Source organism: Notamacropus eugenii, chromosome 1 (genome assembly GCF_028372415.1).
Source record: "Notamacropus eugenii isolate mMacEug1 chromosome 1, mMacEug1.pri_v2, whole genome shotgun sequence".
NCBI classification, from domain to species: Eukaryota; Metazoa; Chordata; class Mammalia; order Diprotodontia; family Macropodidae; genus Notamacropus; species Notamacropus eugenii.
The window spans coordinates 266,371,099-266,392,116 of record NC_092872.1 but is presented as its reverse complement, the minus strand read 5'-3'; the positions used below and the strand labels follow the sequence as shown (position 1 = coordinate 266,392,116).

Sequence of the window (21,018 nt, the reverse complement as noted above, 5' to 3'; positions counted from 1 at the left end):
TTCTATAATTTTACACATATAAGTTCAAGCCTCAGTTGTGTACCTTACTATGTTTGTAACCTTGGACAAATAAATTTTCTGGGCCTCATATGTAAAATGAGTTCCTGATGACCCATCAGGTACTGTCTAGTTCTAAATTCCTTGATTTTCAGCTTCTAATATCCAGTTAGCAACCATCATTTACCCTTCTGGAAAAGTGACCTTGCTAATTGTAGAAGCATTCAGGACAGAATGGTGAATTAACTTCAGTCAGTCATTCAACAAGTATTTCTGAAACACTTAATATTTGTGCAGTTGAAACTTAATAAATGTTTGTTAAATTGAATTTCATTGTTGAAGCAGAAAAGCCTGAGGGTCTTTTTTTCCATTTCCTTTGTCCATCATGTTTTCCTAAAAGAAAAATGAGTTGAAAGTGAGAAGAAGGAAAATGGCAGTCACAGTATTGCACAGTTCATTTAGAGATCGTCAAATTTCAGAATTACTGGGGGAGGAGGCCTCAGCCCAGAGCAGCCAACACTAAAGCTTGGCCTCAGTCCAGCTGTGTGGTAAAAATTCTTTGGCCTTCGACCTAAAGTCATAACAAACTCCTTGGTTGCATCATCCTTCCTGCAGTGGCTTCTGAACTGACTAGGCTGTGTGGAAGTAAACACTCCAGCCAGGCCTAGAGTGTGAGGTGTTGTCTCCTTTCTTTTGTATCTGAGGGCCAAAATAGCTCCAGGAGAGATTCCTCCCAAGGAAACAGTTCTCCAGGGAGGCATGTGAAAGGCTGTGAAAAAGTCAAAATGCCAAGTGTTAGGGATGGTCTAGGGAGCAGAGGAAAGGTTCTGTGTGCTCTGGTGTATTCTAGATTTGGTCCATGGTGCCACCGTTCACTCCTGTCCCGTGGCTTCCTTAAGCCTATCAAGAAGAATGTTTCATGCTTCAGCTATTGTGAGAAGGGAATAGCCCCAGAGGACCCTGGATGCAACAGGAAGTGTCTAAACAATGGATTCTGGGATCTTGGCTACTATCAAAGAAATCTCTTTAAGAAGAAGAGGCAGGAGGAGAAGTTTTGCAGAATACATGAGGAGGAGGAGAAGGAGGAGAAAGAGGAGGACGAAAAGAAGAACTAACATTTACATCTTATGTGCCAGGCACTGTGCTAAGTATGTGACAACTACCATTTCACTACACATGGCAGAAGGGGCACTGGCCTTTGAGTTGAGTCCCAGGTTCAAATCTTAGCCCTGTCTCTTCTTAGCTAGGTGACCCTAAACAAGTCACTTTATCTCTCTAAGCCTCTGTTTCCTTACTCATGTAATAGAAATAATAACCCTGAGGAAGTTAATCCACTTGCCTTTGAAATCTTCAGACTTTCTTATTCTAGGGCTCAGCCTTCTTGATTGGTGACTGAGTTACTGCAAACTAACCCACTTATCCCATAATAAACAGCCTATCCTAGATTCCAGATCATATTTCACCTTCATATCCCATCCAGTTGGTCACCTGGGCCATCTAAGCATCTGCCTGCCATGCCACATGTACCATTCCCTCTTCCTTTCCACATCTTGCTCTGGACATCATATCAAATCAATACCACCCTTGCTTCTGGAAAGGATTTGATAACTTTCCAGATCAAAATTCATTCTCCTGGACATCATTCCACTACACAGGTTGTCTTTGCCTATTAGAATATTATTTCCTTCAGGGTAGAGACAGTCTCCATTTTTGTTTTTGTTTCCCCAGTCCTCAGCCTTGCGAAGGCAGAAAATAATTGCTTAATAAAGTTTTTTAATTCATTCATTCATTTGGGTCATAGGTAATTTTGCTTCCTTGGAAGTCATTTCATAGAAAACAATGCTTAAATTGGATGAACCAATGCTGATACCTGCTGGTGCTTCCACACTTACCCTTCCTAGACCAGCACCTTCTGCATCCTGGACCTCAGTAATGGTCTTCCATACCCCTAGTCCCTGGGGAAGTGAATGCATTTATCTTTGTCATCTTTAGGACTGGGAAACAGGGAGAAAAATGACAGCTGTACTCAGGCATTTGAAGCAGTCAGGGAGCTTGGCAGAGGGAAAGAGCTTGGCAGTGGTGTCCTCCCTTGTGGTATTCTGCAAAGAATGGAAATGAGCCAGTTCCATGATTCCAGAGGTAATAGTTGAGCACACAGGACTGTGTCAGGGCCCCCTGATGACTCTCTCCAGACCCCCCAGTTTCAGAGCCACTGAGCTAGACTAGGTTGAACTGTTCATTTGACAAATGTTTCCTTTTGGCCTGACCTCTCTTAAGTGTCAACTTATTGGATGGGATACTTGGCCTCTCATCTCCTGAACACCACTGAGCTGAATCCTTGCCTAGCTCTGCTCACCCAAGCTTCTGTGGCAATCAGGATCTTGTTGGCAGTCTCCTCGGATGTCTGGTTCTGTCCAGACCTTGGTCTGTGATCAGTACGTGATAAACAACCCTACGTGACTGCACCTTAGCTTTCATCTTTTAGTGTTCATAACCTTGAACCCAAGAAAACTAACTAACCTCCTTGGTCCCAGGGAACTTGGGACCTGCTGAGGGAGAGCCACTAGCTTTCTCCATGTCACTTCCAGAGGGCTAATAGGTGGGAAAGTCCTAGGTCAGAATGCTACCTGTGACACTTATTAGAAAGTTAGATGAACTTAGGCACATTCTCAGGAAAGATTCCTAGTCAAGAATCTCCATTTTCTCACACTTTTTTCTTGGCTGGTATTTATATGTACAATGTCATATGTATTGAGCCTCACAAACAACTCTGTAAGGTAGGTGCTATTATTTATCCCATTTTACAGATGGGAAAACTAGGGCACAGAGAAGTTCAACGGCTTGCCCAGGGTCACACAGATAAAAGGTGTCTGGAGCAGAATTGCTCAGGTCTTCCTAATCCTGAAGTTCAGCACCACCTAGTTGCTTTACTTCACAGGGTAGTTGTGAAGATCAAATTGGGTAAGGTATGTATGCCTTGCAGAGGTAGCTGGTGTCACAATGCACAGAGCACTGGGCCTGGAGTCAGGAAGACCTGATTTCTAATTCTGCCCAAGATACTTACTATCTGTGTGACCCTGGGCAAGTCCATTAATCTCGACCTGCCTCAGTTTTCTCGGCTATAAAATGGAAACAATAAATAATTGTGAAGATCAAATGAAATAATTGTAAAGTGCTTAACAGTATGTCTGGCATAATTGTTAAATAATGTTCTTCTTAATACTTCTCCTATTTATTAATTCATTCTTTCCATCTTGTTTGATGGAGTTCAAATAATTACACCTTGCCTCCATTTGCTAGCCTGGAAAATGGGGATAATTTCACAGCCACAACCATAACTTGAGGATCAAAGGATTAAGTTTTTAAGAAGCATCAACATCCCCTGCATGCTCTGTACCATTTTCTGCATGGTCTCCATCCTCCAGTGAGCAGTGGGAAAAGGAGAGGAGTAGAAAGGGTCAGGGCCTCACCCTCCAGAGCCTCCCTCTTCTGCTTGCTTTTCAGCCTCCTGTGAGAAGAGAAGTATAGTTCCACCATAGCATCCTCTCCCTGATGAGTTGAGACACGATTCTAGACTGATCTCCCGCCTTGGGAAAAGAAGAGTATCACCACTCTTTTCTCTCCAAGTTCTTGCTTCCTCATTTAATCTACCCAAGGCTCTGAAAGGACTCCACCCTGAGCTCATAATATTATTGACATTGAAAATCTTCCTAAAAATTTCCCTTAATAAGAAACTCCACTCCCCACCCATCCTACCCTCCTTATTCCAGTGAACCCCAAACAATCATCATTCAAATCCCAGTCCCCATTGTCTGATTCTTTATTTCAGTTTTCTACAAACCACCAGTCCACCTCCCATATCCCACCCCAAAGCTACCCACCCCTTCCAATGTGCCCTCTGGAATGCCTAATCAATATGCAACAAACTTGTTTCCATCTTATCTTTTCTTTCCCACTCTTTGTCTTCTGACTCTCCTGGAGACTTGGTTCCTTCGTGATGATACAGCCTCCTTGGTTCTCCTTCTTCACACTGGCTGTACTTTCCCTCATTCCCCTGGCTCCTTGGTGGAGGCAGGGAAATAGGAATACTCCTTGATCCCCCTTGCCACTCCCCAGCTCATCCTTTATCAGCATCACTCAGTAACCTTTCTTCATTTGATGTTCATGAAATTCACATCTACCACTCAATCAGAATCCTACTAGCTTGTCTTTGACCTCTGGAATACACTGCTTCGGGCCTCAACGAGTTCAATATGTGGCCCCCCAATCCTGTCCTTACACAAGGAACTTCAATACACAGACTAATCCTCCTTCAAATACCCTAACCAACCAGTTCCTCAACTTACTCATTTCCAGTGACCTCCTCCTCTATCCCACATCAGTCACACACAAACACAGTCATATCCTTCAGGTTCCCTTCATCCACAAAGGCACATTTCCATGTTCATGAACTCTGAAATTCCCTTATTGGATCTTACAACCAACCTTACAACCCCCAAACCTATTCTTCACCCATACTGTGACCTTTGATCCCTTTACCCCTCAGTTGTCTCTCCTAGGTCATCATCCCTGTACTAGCTACATGCATTTTGACCCTTTGATGAAACAATTCAACTCTACATTGTCTTAAATCTCTTGCCCACTTATCTTGCCAGCTGACCTCTGCCAACTCTCAGTATTGGAGCACTCCAACCATCTGCTGCCTTCACTCCTATCCCGAACAAAGGTGGAAAATGTGTCCAACTACAAATTTAGGTTACATAATGTCAAGTGGGCTCTCCATTCTGTTGGGCAATCCTTTCTTATATACCTGCCTAATTAGTTCACTATTCCACTCACCACAGAGGCTGTTTGAAACCTGTCCTCAAAACTCCTAGGGCTTCCCCACCTGTTCCCTCTCAGCTGAGAACCCTGCCTCATATTTACTGAAAAATTGAAGATATATACTAAGAGTTCCCTCTACTCCACTTCTCCTCATAACTCTCAGTGCCTCCTTTCATTATCTCTTCCTTCATCCATCTCACATGATGAGGTGGCCCTTCTCCCTGCCAAGCCTAAACCTCTACATGCACAAGTGATCACAGGCCATCTCATTTTATCCAGCAGATAGTCCTCTTTATCATCCCCACTCTCTCATTTATCTTCAGTTTTTCCCTGTCTACTGGCTGTTTCTCTAAATATGCCTGTCTCCTTCATTCTCAAAAAATCCTCACTTGATCTCTCCATCCCTGCTAACTATCATCACATATCTCTCCTGCTTTTTTGTGGCTAAATTCCTTGAGAAGGCTGTCTGCAATAGGTACTTCCTTTTCCTCTTTTCTCAATGTCTTCTCTACATTCTGGCTTCTGACCATTCAACTGGAACTGCTCTCTCTGGAGTTACCAATGATCTCTTAATGGTCAGATCTGATGGCCTTGTCTCAATTCTTATCCTTTTTGACTTCTCTCCAGCCTTTGATATTGCCAATTACCCATTTCTCGACGCTCTCTTCACTCTAGGTTTTTGGGACACCACTCTCTCTGGGTTCTCCTTCTACCTGTCTAACTCCCTCTAAATCTCCTTTGCTGAATTTTTGTCCAGGTCATGCCTGCTAACTGTAGGAGTCCCATAGTAAATGTTCTCTCTCTCTCTCTGTCTCTCTCTCTGTCTCACCCTCCCAACTCCCCTATATCCAATAATTCAATCTGTTGCCAAAGCCTGTAGAGTTTACCTTGATAACATCTCTTGAAAATGCTCCCTTGCTGTCTGCCTGGTACAAATCTCTTCTCTCTCCAATGCACCCCCTACTGGGCCACCAAAATTATTTTCCCAAAGTATGAGTCCAAATATGCCATCCTTCACTAAATAAACTGTGGTGGTTCCCTCTAAACCTCCAGAAAGAAACGTAAAATCTTCAGTTTTGTGTTCAAAGCCCCTCCTATCCTCCATCTCACCCCAACCCACACACCTTTCCTCCTCTCTTGCCTCTCCCCACTTCCTCCTCCCCATGTAATCTTGGTTCCATTGACACTGGCTTCCTGGCAATTTCCCAAACAAGACACTTTATCTCCTAACTCTGGACATTTTCTCTGGCTATCCCCCCCATGCCTGGAAGCCTCTCCCTCCTCCCTTGTGCTCCTGGCCTCCTCCAAGTCCCACCTTCTACAGAAAGCCTTTGGGGCTCCCTCTAGATTCCAGTGCTTTCTCTCTGTGGATACTGTCATTTCCTGTTTATCCTGTCTCAAGGTTGTTTGTTCATGGTTGTTTGCATGCTTTCTCCCCCATTATACTGAGAGTTCCTTGAGGGTAGGGCAGCCTTTGGCCTTTCTTTGTATCCCTACACTCTTGCACATCTTCAATCTCCTGCTCTCTCCAGGTCTGCTTCCCTACTTAGGGCTAAAGGCACTCTGCCCCTTCCATTAATTACTGGACTGCAGCTGCCAAGACTGAGCCTCCTTCCTTTTCTAGTACAGAGGAAGGGACCTGTGGGAGGATGAGGTCTACACATCCATTTCAGAGAGGAAGGGCATAATTAGCTTTGGTGTCATGCCAACTATGTGGCTAAACTGGGTGCACGTCATTTGTCTGAGCTGTCTAGTCAAGCCACGGTTCAGTGTTGTTCTGGAACAAGCGTGAAGTCTTCCCTCCTTCCAAAGGGCACTAGTAGCTCAGGTGATTAGTTCTCTTTTCCTTCCTAGGGATGCTCCACTCTTAGCATCCTTCTTTTATTCCATGATCTCAGGCTTGCCAGCTGGCCTTCTCTTGGGTTTCATAGAATCGTAGAATGTCAGAACTGGAAAAGAACTTAGAGATCATCTTATCCCTTTATAGATATGGAAACAGAGATCCAGAAGAGTGAAATAATTTGCCATGATCACACAGGAAGTGAGTAGCCATGGTAAGATTCAAATCCATCACACTGTGCTTTGGTGCCAAGCATCCATGCTATAGGTAATTATCACTGTATAGCCTTTACAAATCTGAAGACATGGAAAAATGAGGGAGATACTGAGGGGTGTGAGGCATAGAAATTATCTGGGTCATGATGTTGAGGTCTGGAAACCATAATGAGGTTTGGAGTGCTCAGGACACCAAAATATCAACACACTGGGTCCTGCTGAATGAATTCAACTCAAGCCTTCTTCCAGCCAAAGTGAAACAAAGTTTATTAAAGGTTCTCCATATTGGATTGACTCTTAAGAAGCCTAACCATTTGTGATGTTTATATGAAAAGCGGGCCAGATAGAATCTCAGCTAGACAGAGTCAGAGCTGGACTGAATCTGAATGAGATGGAACCTATATACAGAAAGTCCATGGGAAAGATCTAGATGTGGTCTAGTAGTCTGGGAGGAGGGTCTAAGCAGGATTTTGATGCAATTGAAGTAATCAAGGGTGGGAAATAGCTGGAGGCAATTGGGAAGTATCAGACAATGGAGAACTTGGGTGGGAAGTAATGAAGTATGGTCCAGGTTAGGTTAAGGGTAACACATTTGAGTATGAAAGGCTGTGTGTGCTCGTCCTTTGTTGCTGAAGAAGACCATGCCATCAGAGAAATAATGACATGACTTGCACTTGACTGTGCTTTGAGTGAGGGAGGGCTGTACAGGTCACCAGCCTCACTTCTCCTCCTGAGCCATCTGAATTCAGTGACCAGATATTCATCAGGATGATTGATGATAACCCAGGATGAGGCAGTTGGGGTTAAGTGACTTGCCCAAGGTCACACAGCTAGTGAATGTCAAGTGTCTGAGGTGAGATGTGAACACCACCTGGCTAGGTTAAGTGAGAAGATTCAAGCAGAGTTCCAGGAGGTTCCTAGAGTCTAGACCCCATCAATAAGGGCCAGTAAATCATAGGATCATAGGATTTTAATCTGGAAGAAAATTTGGAGAAGCATATCCTCAAATTCCCTCATTTTGTATATGAGGAAACTGAGATCCCAGGAAGAAGAGACTAGTCCAAAGTCACATACCTTGTGGCAGAGCTGGGATTTAAACAGGTCTCTTAATCTCTAATTTATCCTTCTTTTCATGTTGATAATTGAACGGTGGGATTGAATGAATCTAAGAAAAGAGTTTGAATGAGGTAGGAAGCAAAAATAAGGGAAAATTGGAGCTAATCCTCCATTAGAATGTTAACTCCTTGAAAGCAGACAATGTTTTTGCCTTTCTTTATAGGCCCGGAACAGTACCTGACTCATAGCAAGTGCTTGTTAACTGATTGAGGTGATCAGTGGGAGAGGAAGGTTGAAGAGGTTGGGAGAAGGAATGGGCTGATAAGATGATGAGTGTAGCTGCATGTGATCTTTGGGGTATGAGCTGGTCAAGGGGATGGAGACATGGTTAAAAGACCTGGAAGGTCGTGGTATGAGGTGGTAAATAATACATTACATGCTCATGTCAATCAGGTGAGGATGGGGTGAATTGGCTAGGAAGTAGTCATTAGGGTTTGGGGTGGTATATTTGGTGGTGAATGGGATAAAGAAGGTGGTTAGTAGTGTTAAAATAAACAATGAAGCTGGAATTGTAGGGAGGAGGGTTGTGGAGTGGGGATACAATCAATGGAGCTCAGAGATGATCAATAGGTAGAGAGTAATTTAGTGGTTATTGAAATTGGGTGACCAATGGGGCAAGGATGGAGTCAGTGACTATTGAGTCTTGAGGGTAATTCATGGGATATGGGTAATGCCTTGGTATGAGGTCATCCAGTGGTTGTGAGATGGTTATTGGATCATTAGAGTTGCTAGGGAATTTGTAGATTATCTGATACAAGCTCCTCACTTCACAGACCCAGAGACAACCTAACTTGACCACAATCCTATACAGCCAATAGCAGAAATGAGATCTGAATATCACCCTCTTCTGAAACTGAAGAAAAAGAGGAAAACAAATTTTCAGGAGCCAAGTTGAGGCAACTCTAGTTGGATGCTCTCAGTCTTCTTAGAGAAACAGAAGGCTACTTCATCCATCTTGAGCGTGGGGTTGGGGAGGGATCTTCTGCTCCAGGGAGTTCAGTTTTTGATGGAGCTGGAAGAGGAGTCAGGAGGCCTGAGAGGAGGCTACCAGCCTTAGGAAGGGTTCGGTGGGTTGGGCTCTGACCGGTGGGAAGGCAGTTAATGAGGCAGGAAGCATCCAGAGAGGTTTGGGCCAGGCCATCGGCGGGTGTGGGGTGATGGCTGTGGCTGAACGGCCAGTGGAAGAGGGAGGTTAATGGTGGCCCAGGAGCAGGAAAGGCGTCTCCATGGGACTGGCGAAGTCTCAGCCTCAGGTAGAAGGGAGTCCAATGGGGATGAGGCAGGAATGGATGTGGGGGGAATGAGCCAGGGATCTGGGAGGCGGAGAGGGCTCAGGGGCTGGGGAAGAGATCCTGGGGATGGCCGGGAGGCTCGAGGGCTGAGGATCAGAAGGGTGAGAACAAGTCAGCGGGCTGGGAGGGGGCAGGGGGATTGGTGGTAGGCATGGGGGCACGGGATCAAAGGGGCCGGAGGAGGGCCGTCAGCGGGTCTCCCTAAAGTGATAAGGGATGCCCTGGTGCTGGAGGGGGGTCTCAGACTGGGTCGCGAGGGGCTGGGAGGTTGCTCCACGAGGGGGTCAGGGAGGGTCAATGGGGGGAGGGGCCGGGGGTGGGAGGGGTCAATGGTGGGTCAGGGTGGGAGGCTGGTCTGCCAGGGTTCAGTCAGTCTCCAGCTCCCCACGTGCTTCAAGGCCGGGATCCTCAAACTCCTGCCCTCCCCCTCTCCCAGACTGGCCTCTACGAGGGTCTCGCGAGATCCCGAACGCGGAACGCGACAGAACGAGAATCGCGCTAGAGACGGGGTATTCCTCGGCCCGCCGGCGGCGTCTCCCTGCGTGTGACGTCATCACGCCGCGCGTGTGCGCGGGGGGCGGGCTCTGGCGGCGGCGGGGTCTGACTTGGGGAGGAGGAAGCGGCGGCGGCGGCGGCGGCGGCGGCGGCGGCGGCGGCGGCGGCGGCGGCGGCGGCGGCGGCGGCGGCGGCAGTGTTGATCCGGCAGCGGCTCCCGGGCCCCTCCGAGTGCTGCCTTCCCCCGGCCCTCCATGAGCCGGGGCGCCGCCGCCGCCGGCCCCCGCCCCGGCGTCTATGGAAGTAATGGACGGGCCCCTCAACCTGGTGAGTGCGGCCCCGGGGAGGAGGGCCGGGCTATGGCTGGGGGAGGTGGGTCTCCTGAGCCTGCCCCCCCCCTCAGTTCCCTCCCGTGAGAAGCGGGGCGTCGGGCCCCCCCAGGCCTCTGCACAGGCTGTGGCCTTAGAACCCCCTCCCCGGGCCTCAGTTTCTCCCCTTGTAGAGCGAGGCCTGGCCTCGGAACAGGAAGAGTCTTGTCCTTTGGGAGCCTCAGTTTCCCAGCTGTCAAACGAGTTCATTTGCAAACCCCGAATTCCCTGGGTCTTGCCCCGTCCCAGTGCCAGGACCCCCGACCTCCCCTCCCCGTTTCCCGGTCCCCCTGGGCAGTGCGCGCACCTGGGGGGGGGCACGTGGGGTCGGGGGGGCCACAGCGCTGCCCGGGACGGGGAGGGGAAGGTGCTTTTCTACCCTTTGCCCCAAGTAGGGAATGGAAGGAGAGGCCCTGCCCCGGGCTGAATTCCCCCCCTCCCCATTCCCCCTTCCTTCCCCCCCAGGGAGAAGTTAGAGGGGTGCCTTGCCCCTGCTCCTCCGCGGAGAAACAGAGAAGCTCCCCGAAAAAGGAACGGGTGGTCCAACCCTGGTTCGGGCCCAGTCCGCCCCCCCCTCACCAGGCTTCTCCCAGGCCCAGGCAGGCGCCGGCCCCGGAGTCGGGGGGTCGGGCTCAGCGCCTTGTCCCTGGGGGCCTCGATTTCCCTCCCCCCTCTAAGATCCCAGGATGTCAGTAGGCTGGTTTGTGTTTTTCCTTCGTCCCCTTTCCTCCTACAACGTAAGCGGTGGGTGAGTTGTTTTCAGCCCAGACCAGAGAAGAAATGGAATTGTGATCTCCAGCCTTATTAATGGGAATATCTCGTCTGGAAGGAGGGAGCCCGATAGAGAGCCTCAGTGGAATGTTGTCTTCAGTTGGGGATGTTGGCCGAGCCCGAGAATGCTAGCTAGCTCCGGCCGGGAGGGTGACCAGAGATGCCCGGGGCTGGCAGGGGCCTCAGGCCGCCGGGTCTAACCTTCCACGATTCTTGGGGTGTTCAGAACTTGCCCAGAGGTACATAAAGTAAGCAGCTAAAGTGGAATGGAAACCTTTCTCCTCCGACTCCACACCTCTTGTTCTTTCTACTGCCTTGGACTGGGCAGTCCAAGTTCTGGAGAATTCACAACTGGCCAGGTATCTGAAGGACTATAAGCTGTAATAGAGAGGAGCGGTAATAACTTGATATTTCTAGATGGTGTTTCAAAGTTTGAAAGGGGCAACATTATACCCCATGCAAGTTACTGAGGGCTTTATTTAGATATAATAGAAAACTTCCTAACAATGAAAGCTTCTTAAAAGTAGAATTGGTTGCTTCATCAAAGAGTTCCTTTTCACTGGAAACCTTTAAGCAGATTTTTTGATGGGTAGAAAAAAGTAGTGGAATTCTGCTTCAGATATGGCTTGAATTTGGTGACCACTGAGAATCCTCCCTGCCTCTGATTGTGCCGTTCTTGGTCTTGGATGCTTCCATGTCATTACCTCACTGTGGTGTTGCCTTTCTGTGTTAGGCTCTAGTAGAGAGATCTCACAGGGAGTCAGACTGACCAGTGGAGAGTCCTGAAAATGTTCAGCATGCTCTGAGATGGAGGGAAAGGCAGAGGCAGAAGGAAGGAAATGAGGGGACTGATGGAGCTCTTTTCAGAGGGAGAGAAAAAGGAATAGAAGAATTATTTTTATTCACAGATTCTAATGACCTTGGTATAGTGAAAGAACACTGGACAGGGAACCAAGAAACCCAGATTCCTAGCCCAGTTTCTTTCACTAATTATGAGCTCAAGCAAGGCCCTTAACTGATCCTGTGTCCTCATTTATGATCAAGCATTATTAAGCACCTGAGCATCAGCCTGCAGTAGAAACGCAAAGGTCTGCCTTCAAGGAGCTTAAATTCTCCTCTAAAGACCTGAATTGTTAGACTAAGTGAACAGACAGCCCTAAAATTATTTAACATACTAAAGTGAATGTGGGAAGTTATGACTTTATGAGAAAGGAGGGGGTCAAATATGGCCCCTTTGGTTTTTAATGTGATAGATTGTATTGTCTCCTATGAAGCGTCATTGGCTTTTCAGTGCTAAAACTTCGTAAGGATATCCTCTGAAATTATAAGACATTTACACAGTAGTAGTATTTCAAGAAATAAGGTATGGTCATTCGTTAAGGTCTAGGTGGACTAATTGTTCTCTGCCCTTTGACTGTAGCCTGCCCCATTACCCTCTAGCCTGCCTTGACAGGTGAATAGACCATGGGTCACAGGATAAGAAATGTAGGTGAAGTGGCACAAACAAATCTTTAGGCATTTTAGAAAAATCATTCATCTTTTGGGTCAGTGTCTTCCCTTTTTGTGTGAAGCCCAGGATATTGTCTGATTAGAAATAATGAAGTAAGGTTTGGAGCTAGAGTTTTTACCATTTTTGAAGGGACATTGGATACAAGTCACCAATAGAATCACAGAACTGGGATCCAATGCCTAAGATGTCAGTGATAGAGACAGAGTAAAAGACATGCGTTCTCCATATTCAGCATTCTAGACTATGACATTTGATATCATGAATTGTGCTAATTAGGTATTGGAAATTTTGGTTTCCAGCTTAGTCGATTATTGGAGACTGACCCAGCTAACAAAAATAAAATTATTTTAATCGAGTTTGGGGTGCTTAGGACAGGCCACATGGAAGGGAGTAGCTTTGATGTTTCTTATTTCATAATAAAATAGCAGTCACCAGCTCAGAAATGCTACCCAGTCTCAGAAAACTCTGTAGTATGTTGCAGTGTAACATGAGGGAAAAGTGATCAAAATGTACCACAACATAAAATGGCCCTGTAATGATTACTGAGTGCCTAGAACATACAAAGCATCTACATTAGTAGGTACTTCATCAGTATTTGTCAGATTGAGAATGTGAGATCCATGAGAACAGAAATGATCTCTTTCTGTTTTCTGGTCTTTGTCACCAACCCCTAGCTAGCACAGTGCCTGGAACTGATAGGGGCTATGTGAATTCTCATTGATTTGATTCTTCCTTTCCTCCTCCCCACCTGGGACCTCCAACCCAAACTTTACAAGGGAATACTTGGTTCAGGGAGTGTGCCATTGGGAACTCTTTCTTTTGATAATGGTTCTTCCTTACGCTTCCGAAGGGGATTTAAAGATGATCGTCCCATTTCAGTGGCATCTGGGGTGCCATTCCATTGTGTCCTGCTGCTGGAGGAAGCTGCTTAGAGGTAGAGAGAAGATTGCTTAAATACCAAGGAGAAGTTGGCATTGGGATGACGGGGGGGGGGGGGGGGGGGGGGGGGGGGGGGGGGGGGGGGGGGGGGGGGCGGCGCGGGACGACGGGACGGGACATTTCCAGGGGTGGTTAGTTTTTTCTACTAGAGAAGCACTAAGTTTGTCCAAAGTTGTTTTATAAGAAGCTTTGCAGTGATCAGGTTGTAAAGCATTCCTCCTGTAAGTTTGGTGAGAATTAGTTCCCATTTTTTATAGATGACAAAATATAGGCATAGAGAAGGGAAGTAATTGTCCAGGTCAGTGACTCATCAACACCTTATGGATCAGAAACTTCTTTGGACTCCCTGACCTTTCCTCTTTCGTTTTTTTCAAGCTGACTCTCTGATGCACAAGCTAATTTTAGTGTCACATTCCCATACTGCCAAGGGGTCCCAGGTGTGTATAGGATTAGTAGGTACTATTTAGATCAGAATTTAGTGTCCTAGAATTGATTTGACCATTGTCAAGTTTGCCACTGGGATCTGCAGCCCTGTTATGTTATATTATACTTAACATGGGGTTGAACAGAACAGGTTTGAAATATTCTGTTGAATATGGCATGCATGTTATGAATACAAATGTTTATTTCTTAACTGAACAGAAAAATAAAATGTACTATGATCATCACATAGTATCATGGTGTCTCTATTTTGAAAAAAAATTAGTTATCTATTAATCTTAGTCCTTTGTGAAGATAAAAAAAAAGTGGGTATTGATACTAATTCCAGCAAATTCAGCAAATGTTTATTCAACTACTGGTCAAGGTGCTACTTAGGATAAAATGATGGCATCTTTTCCCTCAGTTTTGTACATCTTAGATTCAATATAGGAGATAAATGAAAATGTATGAGAATTATAATCACTAAGTGTGACTACCTGTCAGTTCTGGGAGCGCTCATCTCTTCTAAGGTCATTGCCTGCCAGCTTGTAAGTGCGTAGGGGGCACAGGGAGTTTAGTAGACCACCTGCCTCCTTTACTTTTCTAATGAGAACTTAACACTGAATCAGCTGAGACTCGACTTTAGAGCCTGCCTCTGGCAGTTAGTGGTTGGACAACCCTGGGTAACTTCACAGGATCTCAGAATTTAGAGCAAATGCACCTTAGAGGTTATCTAGTCCCAACCTCCTCATTTTACAGGCTAGAAAATTGGGGTTAACAAAATCAAATGATTTGCCCAAGGTTAACACAGGTGGCATGATTTTTGCCAGAGATAAAAAGGTAAAGAACCTTTAAATTCTTTAATTAGTCCAGAGGTGGATTGACTTAATGGAGAAAAAATTTAAAAACAAGTTACTTAACCTCTATAAAATAGACAATGGCCTCTAATGTCAACCTCACTGACTTGTTAGGATCAAATGGCATAAAATGTCTATAAAGCACCTTGTGAACATGACCAGGCTGCCTCAATGTCATCTGGTAACTACTACTGTTATTGCTCATGGTCTGGCACCTATTTACTTCCCACTTCACCTGAGGAGACAGCAGAGCCTATTTCTGCACAGGCCTGGAAAGCAAAATAGACCAGCTTGTTCTTTTCCACTTCTCAGTTTCGAGTTGCCCTTTGGCAGCAAAGTTGCAATGAGAAATTTCAATTTTGTTAGATTAACCAGTGGCCAGAGAGCTGGCCTTGGAGTCGGGGGGACTTGGGTGCAAGTTTCACCACTGGTGACACGAGGCATGCCACTTAACCTCTCAGTTTCCCATGTGATAATCTAAAACTTTAGCAGGTGTGTGCTAACTTCATGTTATACTACTGATGTCCAAATTGAGCAAAGCAAAAGAGCTCTTTCTTTTGTTGGATTTTACCAGTGACTGTACTTTTCATCTGTTTCGGTCAATTTTAGTGTCTTTTGGTACAGTGCTCATTGTTGGATACAGGTAGAAGTTCTCTATGGCTCTTGCTTTGAGGAGCCAGGGGTCAGATACAGATAAACACATAATTTTCACTGGCTACATTTCTACACTGAAGACATACTCACCTTTTCAGACATCAGAGTGGCACAGGTGGTGAATAGGGCACTGGGTCTGGAGTCACTTACCCTCTGTCTGCCTTAATTTCCTCATCCAGAAAATGGAAATAACAGCATCTACTTCCCAGAGTTGTTATGAGGACCAGATGAGATATTATTTGTAAAGTGCTTTACAAGCCATAAAGTGATATATAAATGATAACTATTACTATTAAATGTTGATAAAGTGACTCCTACTTGTAATTTCCCTTACTCATTTCAGTTTTTGAAATTATTTTTATTACTATTATCATGGGAGCTATCAGCTTCTGCTACTGAGTAAAATCACTAGTGTTTTACATCTTGATTAGTAGCTGTAAGTAAATTTTTTGACATATATGAACAATTTTTCTTTTCTTTAGGTTTTGGCCGTAGGAATGTCACTTAACGTTTCTGGGTCTTGGTTTCCTTACCTGTAAAATAAGGGAGATTAGACTAAATGGTCTCTAAAATTTCTTTGAACTCTCAAAAAGTCTGTGATTCCTGTAAAAGAAGTGTCTGGTTGTGTCTCAGATCACATGAATTCCTGTCCTTCAGCACTTCCCCTTCTCCATCACAACTTAAGAAATTTGCTTGATTTTATTGACCATCTCAAACCCTGATAGCAACATCATCATCATCACCATTTACTTATGATTTTTACAGCATTGTACAGAGACGATTTCATTTGGTCTTAAACTGAATTTGTCTTCCATCTTGGCCTAAGTGCCTTTTGCTTGTTTACAATTACAGAGGTTGAAGTGTAGATCTACCCAGTGCCTGCTTTCTTTGTGCAGTTCGCTAGATCAATAATATCTGTGGATTTTTAGGTTATAGAACACAGCTCCTGCCAGTGAGAAAACTGAGGCCCAGAGAGGTGAAATAAACAGACCTGGTATTAGAACTGAGTCTTCTGATTCAATCTTTTGCTTATTCCAAACCTCAACAAGCATTTAGGCCAACATACTGATGTGGACTTCCCTGGGACAATTAACTTCTAACCCAACAATTAGTACAAAATCTACTAAAGAGAGTTTTAAAAAAGACTGAATCTGATGGTATTTAACTTCCTTAGTTTGTAACAGTGAAATTCATCATCTATATTACTTCTAAACTTCTAGTTTTCTGTCAATGGCTTTGTCATCCTCTCAGCTGGCCATGGTGATTTTTTTTCCCCCTTCCAACTCCTTAGCCCCACATGTAATTGGTATAGGCTTCATGGTTTGCCAAAAAAAGCTTTGGTATAGTGTCCAGAGGCATAGGTTTGAGTCTTACCGCAGACATTTACTAGTTACATGACCATGGGCAGGTCACAACCATGCTAAACTTCAATTTCCTATACTTTAAGATGATATTTATGCTACTATAAAATACTATAGAAGTGCGCTTTCGTTATTACTGATCCTTTTTCTTCTTTTCTATATCACCTCTCTAGTATCATGTATGCCACCCTGTTTAGAGGGCCCATTTCATATTGCTTGAACTGTTATAAGAGGCTTCCTTATGCATCTCTCATCCATTCTCTACATCTTACATAACACTGCTAGCACTGGTTCTGCAGAAAATCTGAAATTAAGCTTGGAGGGACTTGAAATGCCAGAAAGAGGAGGTTGCATTTGCTCCTGAAGGCCAGCCACGGTTGTTTCTTCAGTAGGTAATATTGTCAGACATGTGCTTTTAGAATCTCCCTTTAGCAGCTATGTGGAGAATGGAGCCTTGAAGCAGGGAGAATATTGAAGGCAATCTGTGCTGTGAGGGCCTTTACTAGGTTGGTAGCCATGTGAATACAGGAAAGGGGGTGGGTTGGAGAGATGTTGTGAAGTCCGTAAAACCTAGTGACTTTTACTGCATGAGAGGGGAGGGAAGTCAAAGATGACTCCCTAGGCTTCAGCTTGGTAAACATTTCTAGCTTAGAGAACTCTCCAAACATAATTGTCTGACTCTTCACATGCCCTCTGATATTCTATCACAGGACAATTTGATGTTACATAGTCTTGACTCAGGAAAAGGTCATAATGTGTTAAAATACAGTTTGGAGTTAATGGTCTACTCTAGCTAGTAGGACTGTAGTCACATAATCTCCTTTGACTACTCACATCCATTCTTTGAACCCTCCTCTCTATAATAGCAAGGGCCCCAGCATACACAGGAGGGCCTGCTGTATAGATTCTTAGACCTGCTTTTCTAAAAGGAAAACAGCTTTTGTGGGGTTAACAATCTACTTTAATCAAGCACATGTATTATTCACTTAGTTTAGGGGGAGAAGTCAGCGCCCTGTACTTCAGAGAAAATACAGAGAAATTAAGACCAACAGACAGGGCTTCCAACTGTCCGGCCATACATATATAAATAGTTATCAGAGAGAGAAACACCAACATCTGGGTTTTCAAAGCCCGGGGGTTCCTTAGCTGCCCAGAGTCTCATCTGGCATACCAACCTTCTACCAAAAACTAAACCTCAAAGTAAAACCTCACCTCAGAGTCTTTATTTACTCTTCAGAGCCAGAGGACAGGCCCCTCTGATCTAGGGCCTTAATAGAAATTAACAAACAGTATATTGAGGTCTATTAATGGGGGGCAGATCTTTAACTCTTCCCCCCCCCCCCACTCTCCATTAACTTTAAATTACCATTACACTCTCTAGCCCTGAAAGGCATTCCTCTCCCTGTGATATGTACCCTAATTCCTTCTAAATGGAAAAAGAGCACTGCCCATAGTTAATAAGCATTAAACACCTGCTGTGCCTTGCATTGTGCTAAGTGTTGGGGCTACTAAGAAAGGCAAAAGATAATCCTACTCCTAAAGAACTCACAATCGAATGTAAACAACTGGACAGACCAGCTATGTGCCAACAAACTGGAGATGACAGAAAACAGTGGAGTTAAAGGGGATTGGCAAAGCTTCTTGTAGAAGATTTCAGTTGGGACCAGAAGGAAGACAGGCAGAGGAGAATTTCAAGCTTGGGGAACAGTCAGTGAAAATGCGTAGAGTCAGGAATTGTGAGTCATCCGTGAGGAACAGCTGGGAGGCTGGTGTCCCGGGGCTGAAGAATACATGTGAGAGAAGAGGTGAAAGGTATAAGAAGACTAAGAAAGGTAGAGGGTCAGGTGAGGAAGGACTTGGAACTATAAGCAGAATTTTATATTTGACTCTAGAGGTGATAGGGAGCCCTTGGGGTTGATTGGATTGGGGATGACATGGTCAGACTTGAACTTTAGGAAATTCACTTAGACTGGAGTGTGGAGAGAATTGAGCCAGGCTGACCTGCCGGCATGCTCTTTTTCTAGTCCAGGAGCAAGGAAATGATCTCTTCATGGCGAAATCTGATGACTAAGTGACACTCTCCTTCTTTATTTCCCTGCAGCATTTGGCACTGGCTAACACTCTTCCTGAGTGTTTCATGGTACTGTGTTCGGTTCTCTTTCTGGTCGAATTCAAGTTTCCTTTGCTTTATCATTATGGAGATTCTGCCCTCCTACCAGTTGGTGTACTTCAAGCTCTATCTTGTACCCTCTTTTGTCTCTACACTATTGTCAAATTACTGGCAACTTAGAGGCAGCAGATAAAGCACTGAGTCTGGAGTCAGGAAGACTTAAGTTCAAATCCAACTTCAGACATTTTATTTTCTAGCTGTGTGACCCTGGGCAAGTCACTTTCCCTCTGTTTGTCTTAATACATTGGAGAAGGAAATGGCAAACTACTAGTAATGTCTTTGCCAAGAAAACTCCACGGACAGTATTGGCATGTTGTGGTCAGTGGGGTCATAGAGTCGGATATGATCAAACAACAACAATCCTTCTCAAACAGTGTGCAGCATTTGATAGTGTTCACCACCCTTTCTTCTTGTAAACTCTTCCCTCTGAGTTTTTGTGACACTTCTCTCCTTGTTTGCCTCCTGTACCTTCTCATTTTCCTCTACTGGCCCATTGTCCATATCATCTGCCAAACTCTGAGTGGTCCCCAAGGTTCTGTCCTGGGCCATCTTCTCTCATACTTTGTCAGTAAACTTATCAGTTCCCATGAGTTTAATCATCTTAATGCATACAACTCCCAGATAGCCAATCTCAGTCTCACTGAAACTTCAGATCTGGATCAGCAATCACCTATTAGATGTTTCAAACAGGATGTTCCAGAGACATCTTTAATTCAGCACATCTAAAATGAAACTATTCCCCCTCAGAATCCCCCCAGTCCCCATTCCAGACTTCCCTTATTTCTATTGAAGTCACCACCATTCTTCCATATCTCAGGTGCATATCTGTGTATTATCCCGGACTCCTCCATCTTTCACCCCACTTATCAAATCCACCCGCAGATCTTGCCATTTCTGTCTTTACATCTCTTGCATCCTACCCATTCTCTCCGTGCACAGAGCTACCACCTTAGTCTATGCCTTCCTCACCTCTCAGATCACTGTAACAGACCCATGGTCTCTCCTGCCTCTCATCCATTTTCCGTCAAAGTAATTTGTCTTAAATGCAAATCTGACTTTGTGACTTCCCTTTGCTTCTAAGATGAACTATAAACTCCCACATCCTCCTTTCTGAGCCTTATTGGTTTTTTTCCTGCCCTCTGACCCTTACATATCCCACTTCATCTGTTGTCCTGGTACCTTTGCACTGACTATCTCCATGGCCACAATATGTGCCCTCTCTATCTCTGCCTTAGAAGAAGGTTTTTCTTCCTTTTAAAATACATCTTAGGCATCTTCTGCATGAAGCCTCTTTTGATTCTCCCCAACTATTAGTGTCTCCTTCATACACTATCTTATATTTTTGTATGTATCACTTAAATAATAATTTTGTTAACTATTTAACTTTATTAACTTTATAGATTAACTTTATAGTGCTCTGTTATATGGCCTTGTTATCTACCCCATTAGAATGTAGGGTCCTTGTGAGTAAGGATCGTTTCCTTCTCTATATTAGTAGTGTAATAGTAGGTGCTTTATTGGTTGATTAATTATCTAGGGAGAATGTTTGGTGAGGAGAGCCAGACTTTGAGGGAAGAGAGGGTTTTTGTCTTGTTCCGCCACCAAAGGAGAACCAACTTCACTAAAGGAAATCCACAGTCCCTTTTTAGGGTGAGAAGTACATGTTCTTTCCACTTAGACTTTCAATGGCCTAAGGTAGCATTGTTCCCCATCACTTTTGACTACTCCTGTTTCCCTCTTTCCTCATTTCTCCTTTCATCATCCCTCAAGAAAATGCACTTTTTTGCCTTAGGCTAATAGAATACAGCTCAAATGAATGAAGTGCTGTTAAGATTTTGCCTTTGGTCAGAAAAACTTAGCAAAAAATTAGTATTTTTAAAATCAGAAGGTAGAAATTCAAAGTGGAAAAATATTTGCCAATTTAAATTTATGTTGCTTCAGATTAAGCTACTTGAATCCAAAAAGTGTCCTTCTTAAGAGGAAAAAGTAAGATTTTTAAAGCCTAAGTTGTGTAAATATGTTATTTTAATTAGACAGAATAGAATACATATTACTTTTTCTTTTACAACAATAACAATAATAATAGGTAATATTTATTGAGTTTTTTAATATTTGCAGAGTTGTTTGCATAGTTCTTATTTGAAAGTGCTATCCAGGTTGGTTGTACTATCGTTATATTAACTTGTGCA

At 44.5% G+C, this 21,018-nt stretch overlaps 1 protein-coding gene and 1 long non-coding RNA gene across 3 annotated transcripts in view; one reads left to right on the top strand and one right to left on the bottom strand.

Moving 5' to 3' along the window:
• Positions 1-271: 271 nt before the first annotated feature.
• Positions 272-3,729, bottom strand: LOC140517516 (uncharacterized). Its single transcript, XR_011971616.1, has 3 exons — positions 3,395-3,729; positions 1,890-2,096; positions 272-390 (listed from the first exon to the last, which is right to left on the bottom strand). It is a non-coding gene; the product is annotated as an uncharacterized lncRNA (long non-coding RNA).
• Positions 3,730-9,944: 6,215 nt separating this feature from the next.
• Positions 9,945-21,018, top strand: part of NRBF2 (nuclear receptor binding factor 2) — a 29,680-nt gene continuing 18,606 nt past the window's right edge. For both annotated transcript variants that reach the window (XM_072628851.1, XM_072628852.1), the window contains exon 1: positions 9,945-10,106. In XM_072628851.1, the coding sequence (XP_072484952.1) occupies positions 10,077-10,106 (30 nt within the window). In that variant the 5' untranslated portion in view covers positions 9,945-10,076. The remainder of the gene's footprint in view (positions 10,107-21,018) is intronic.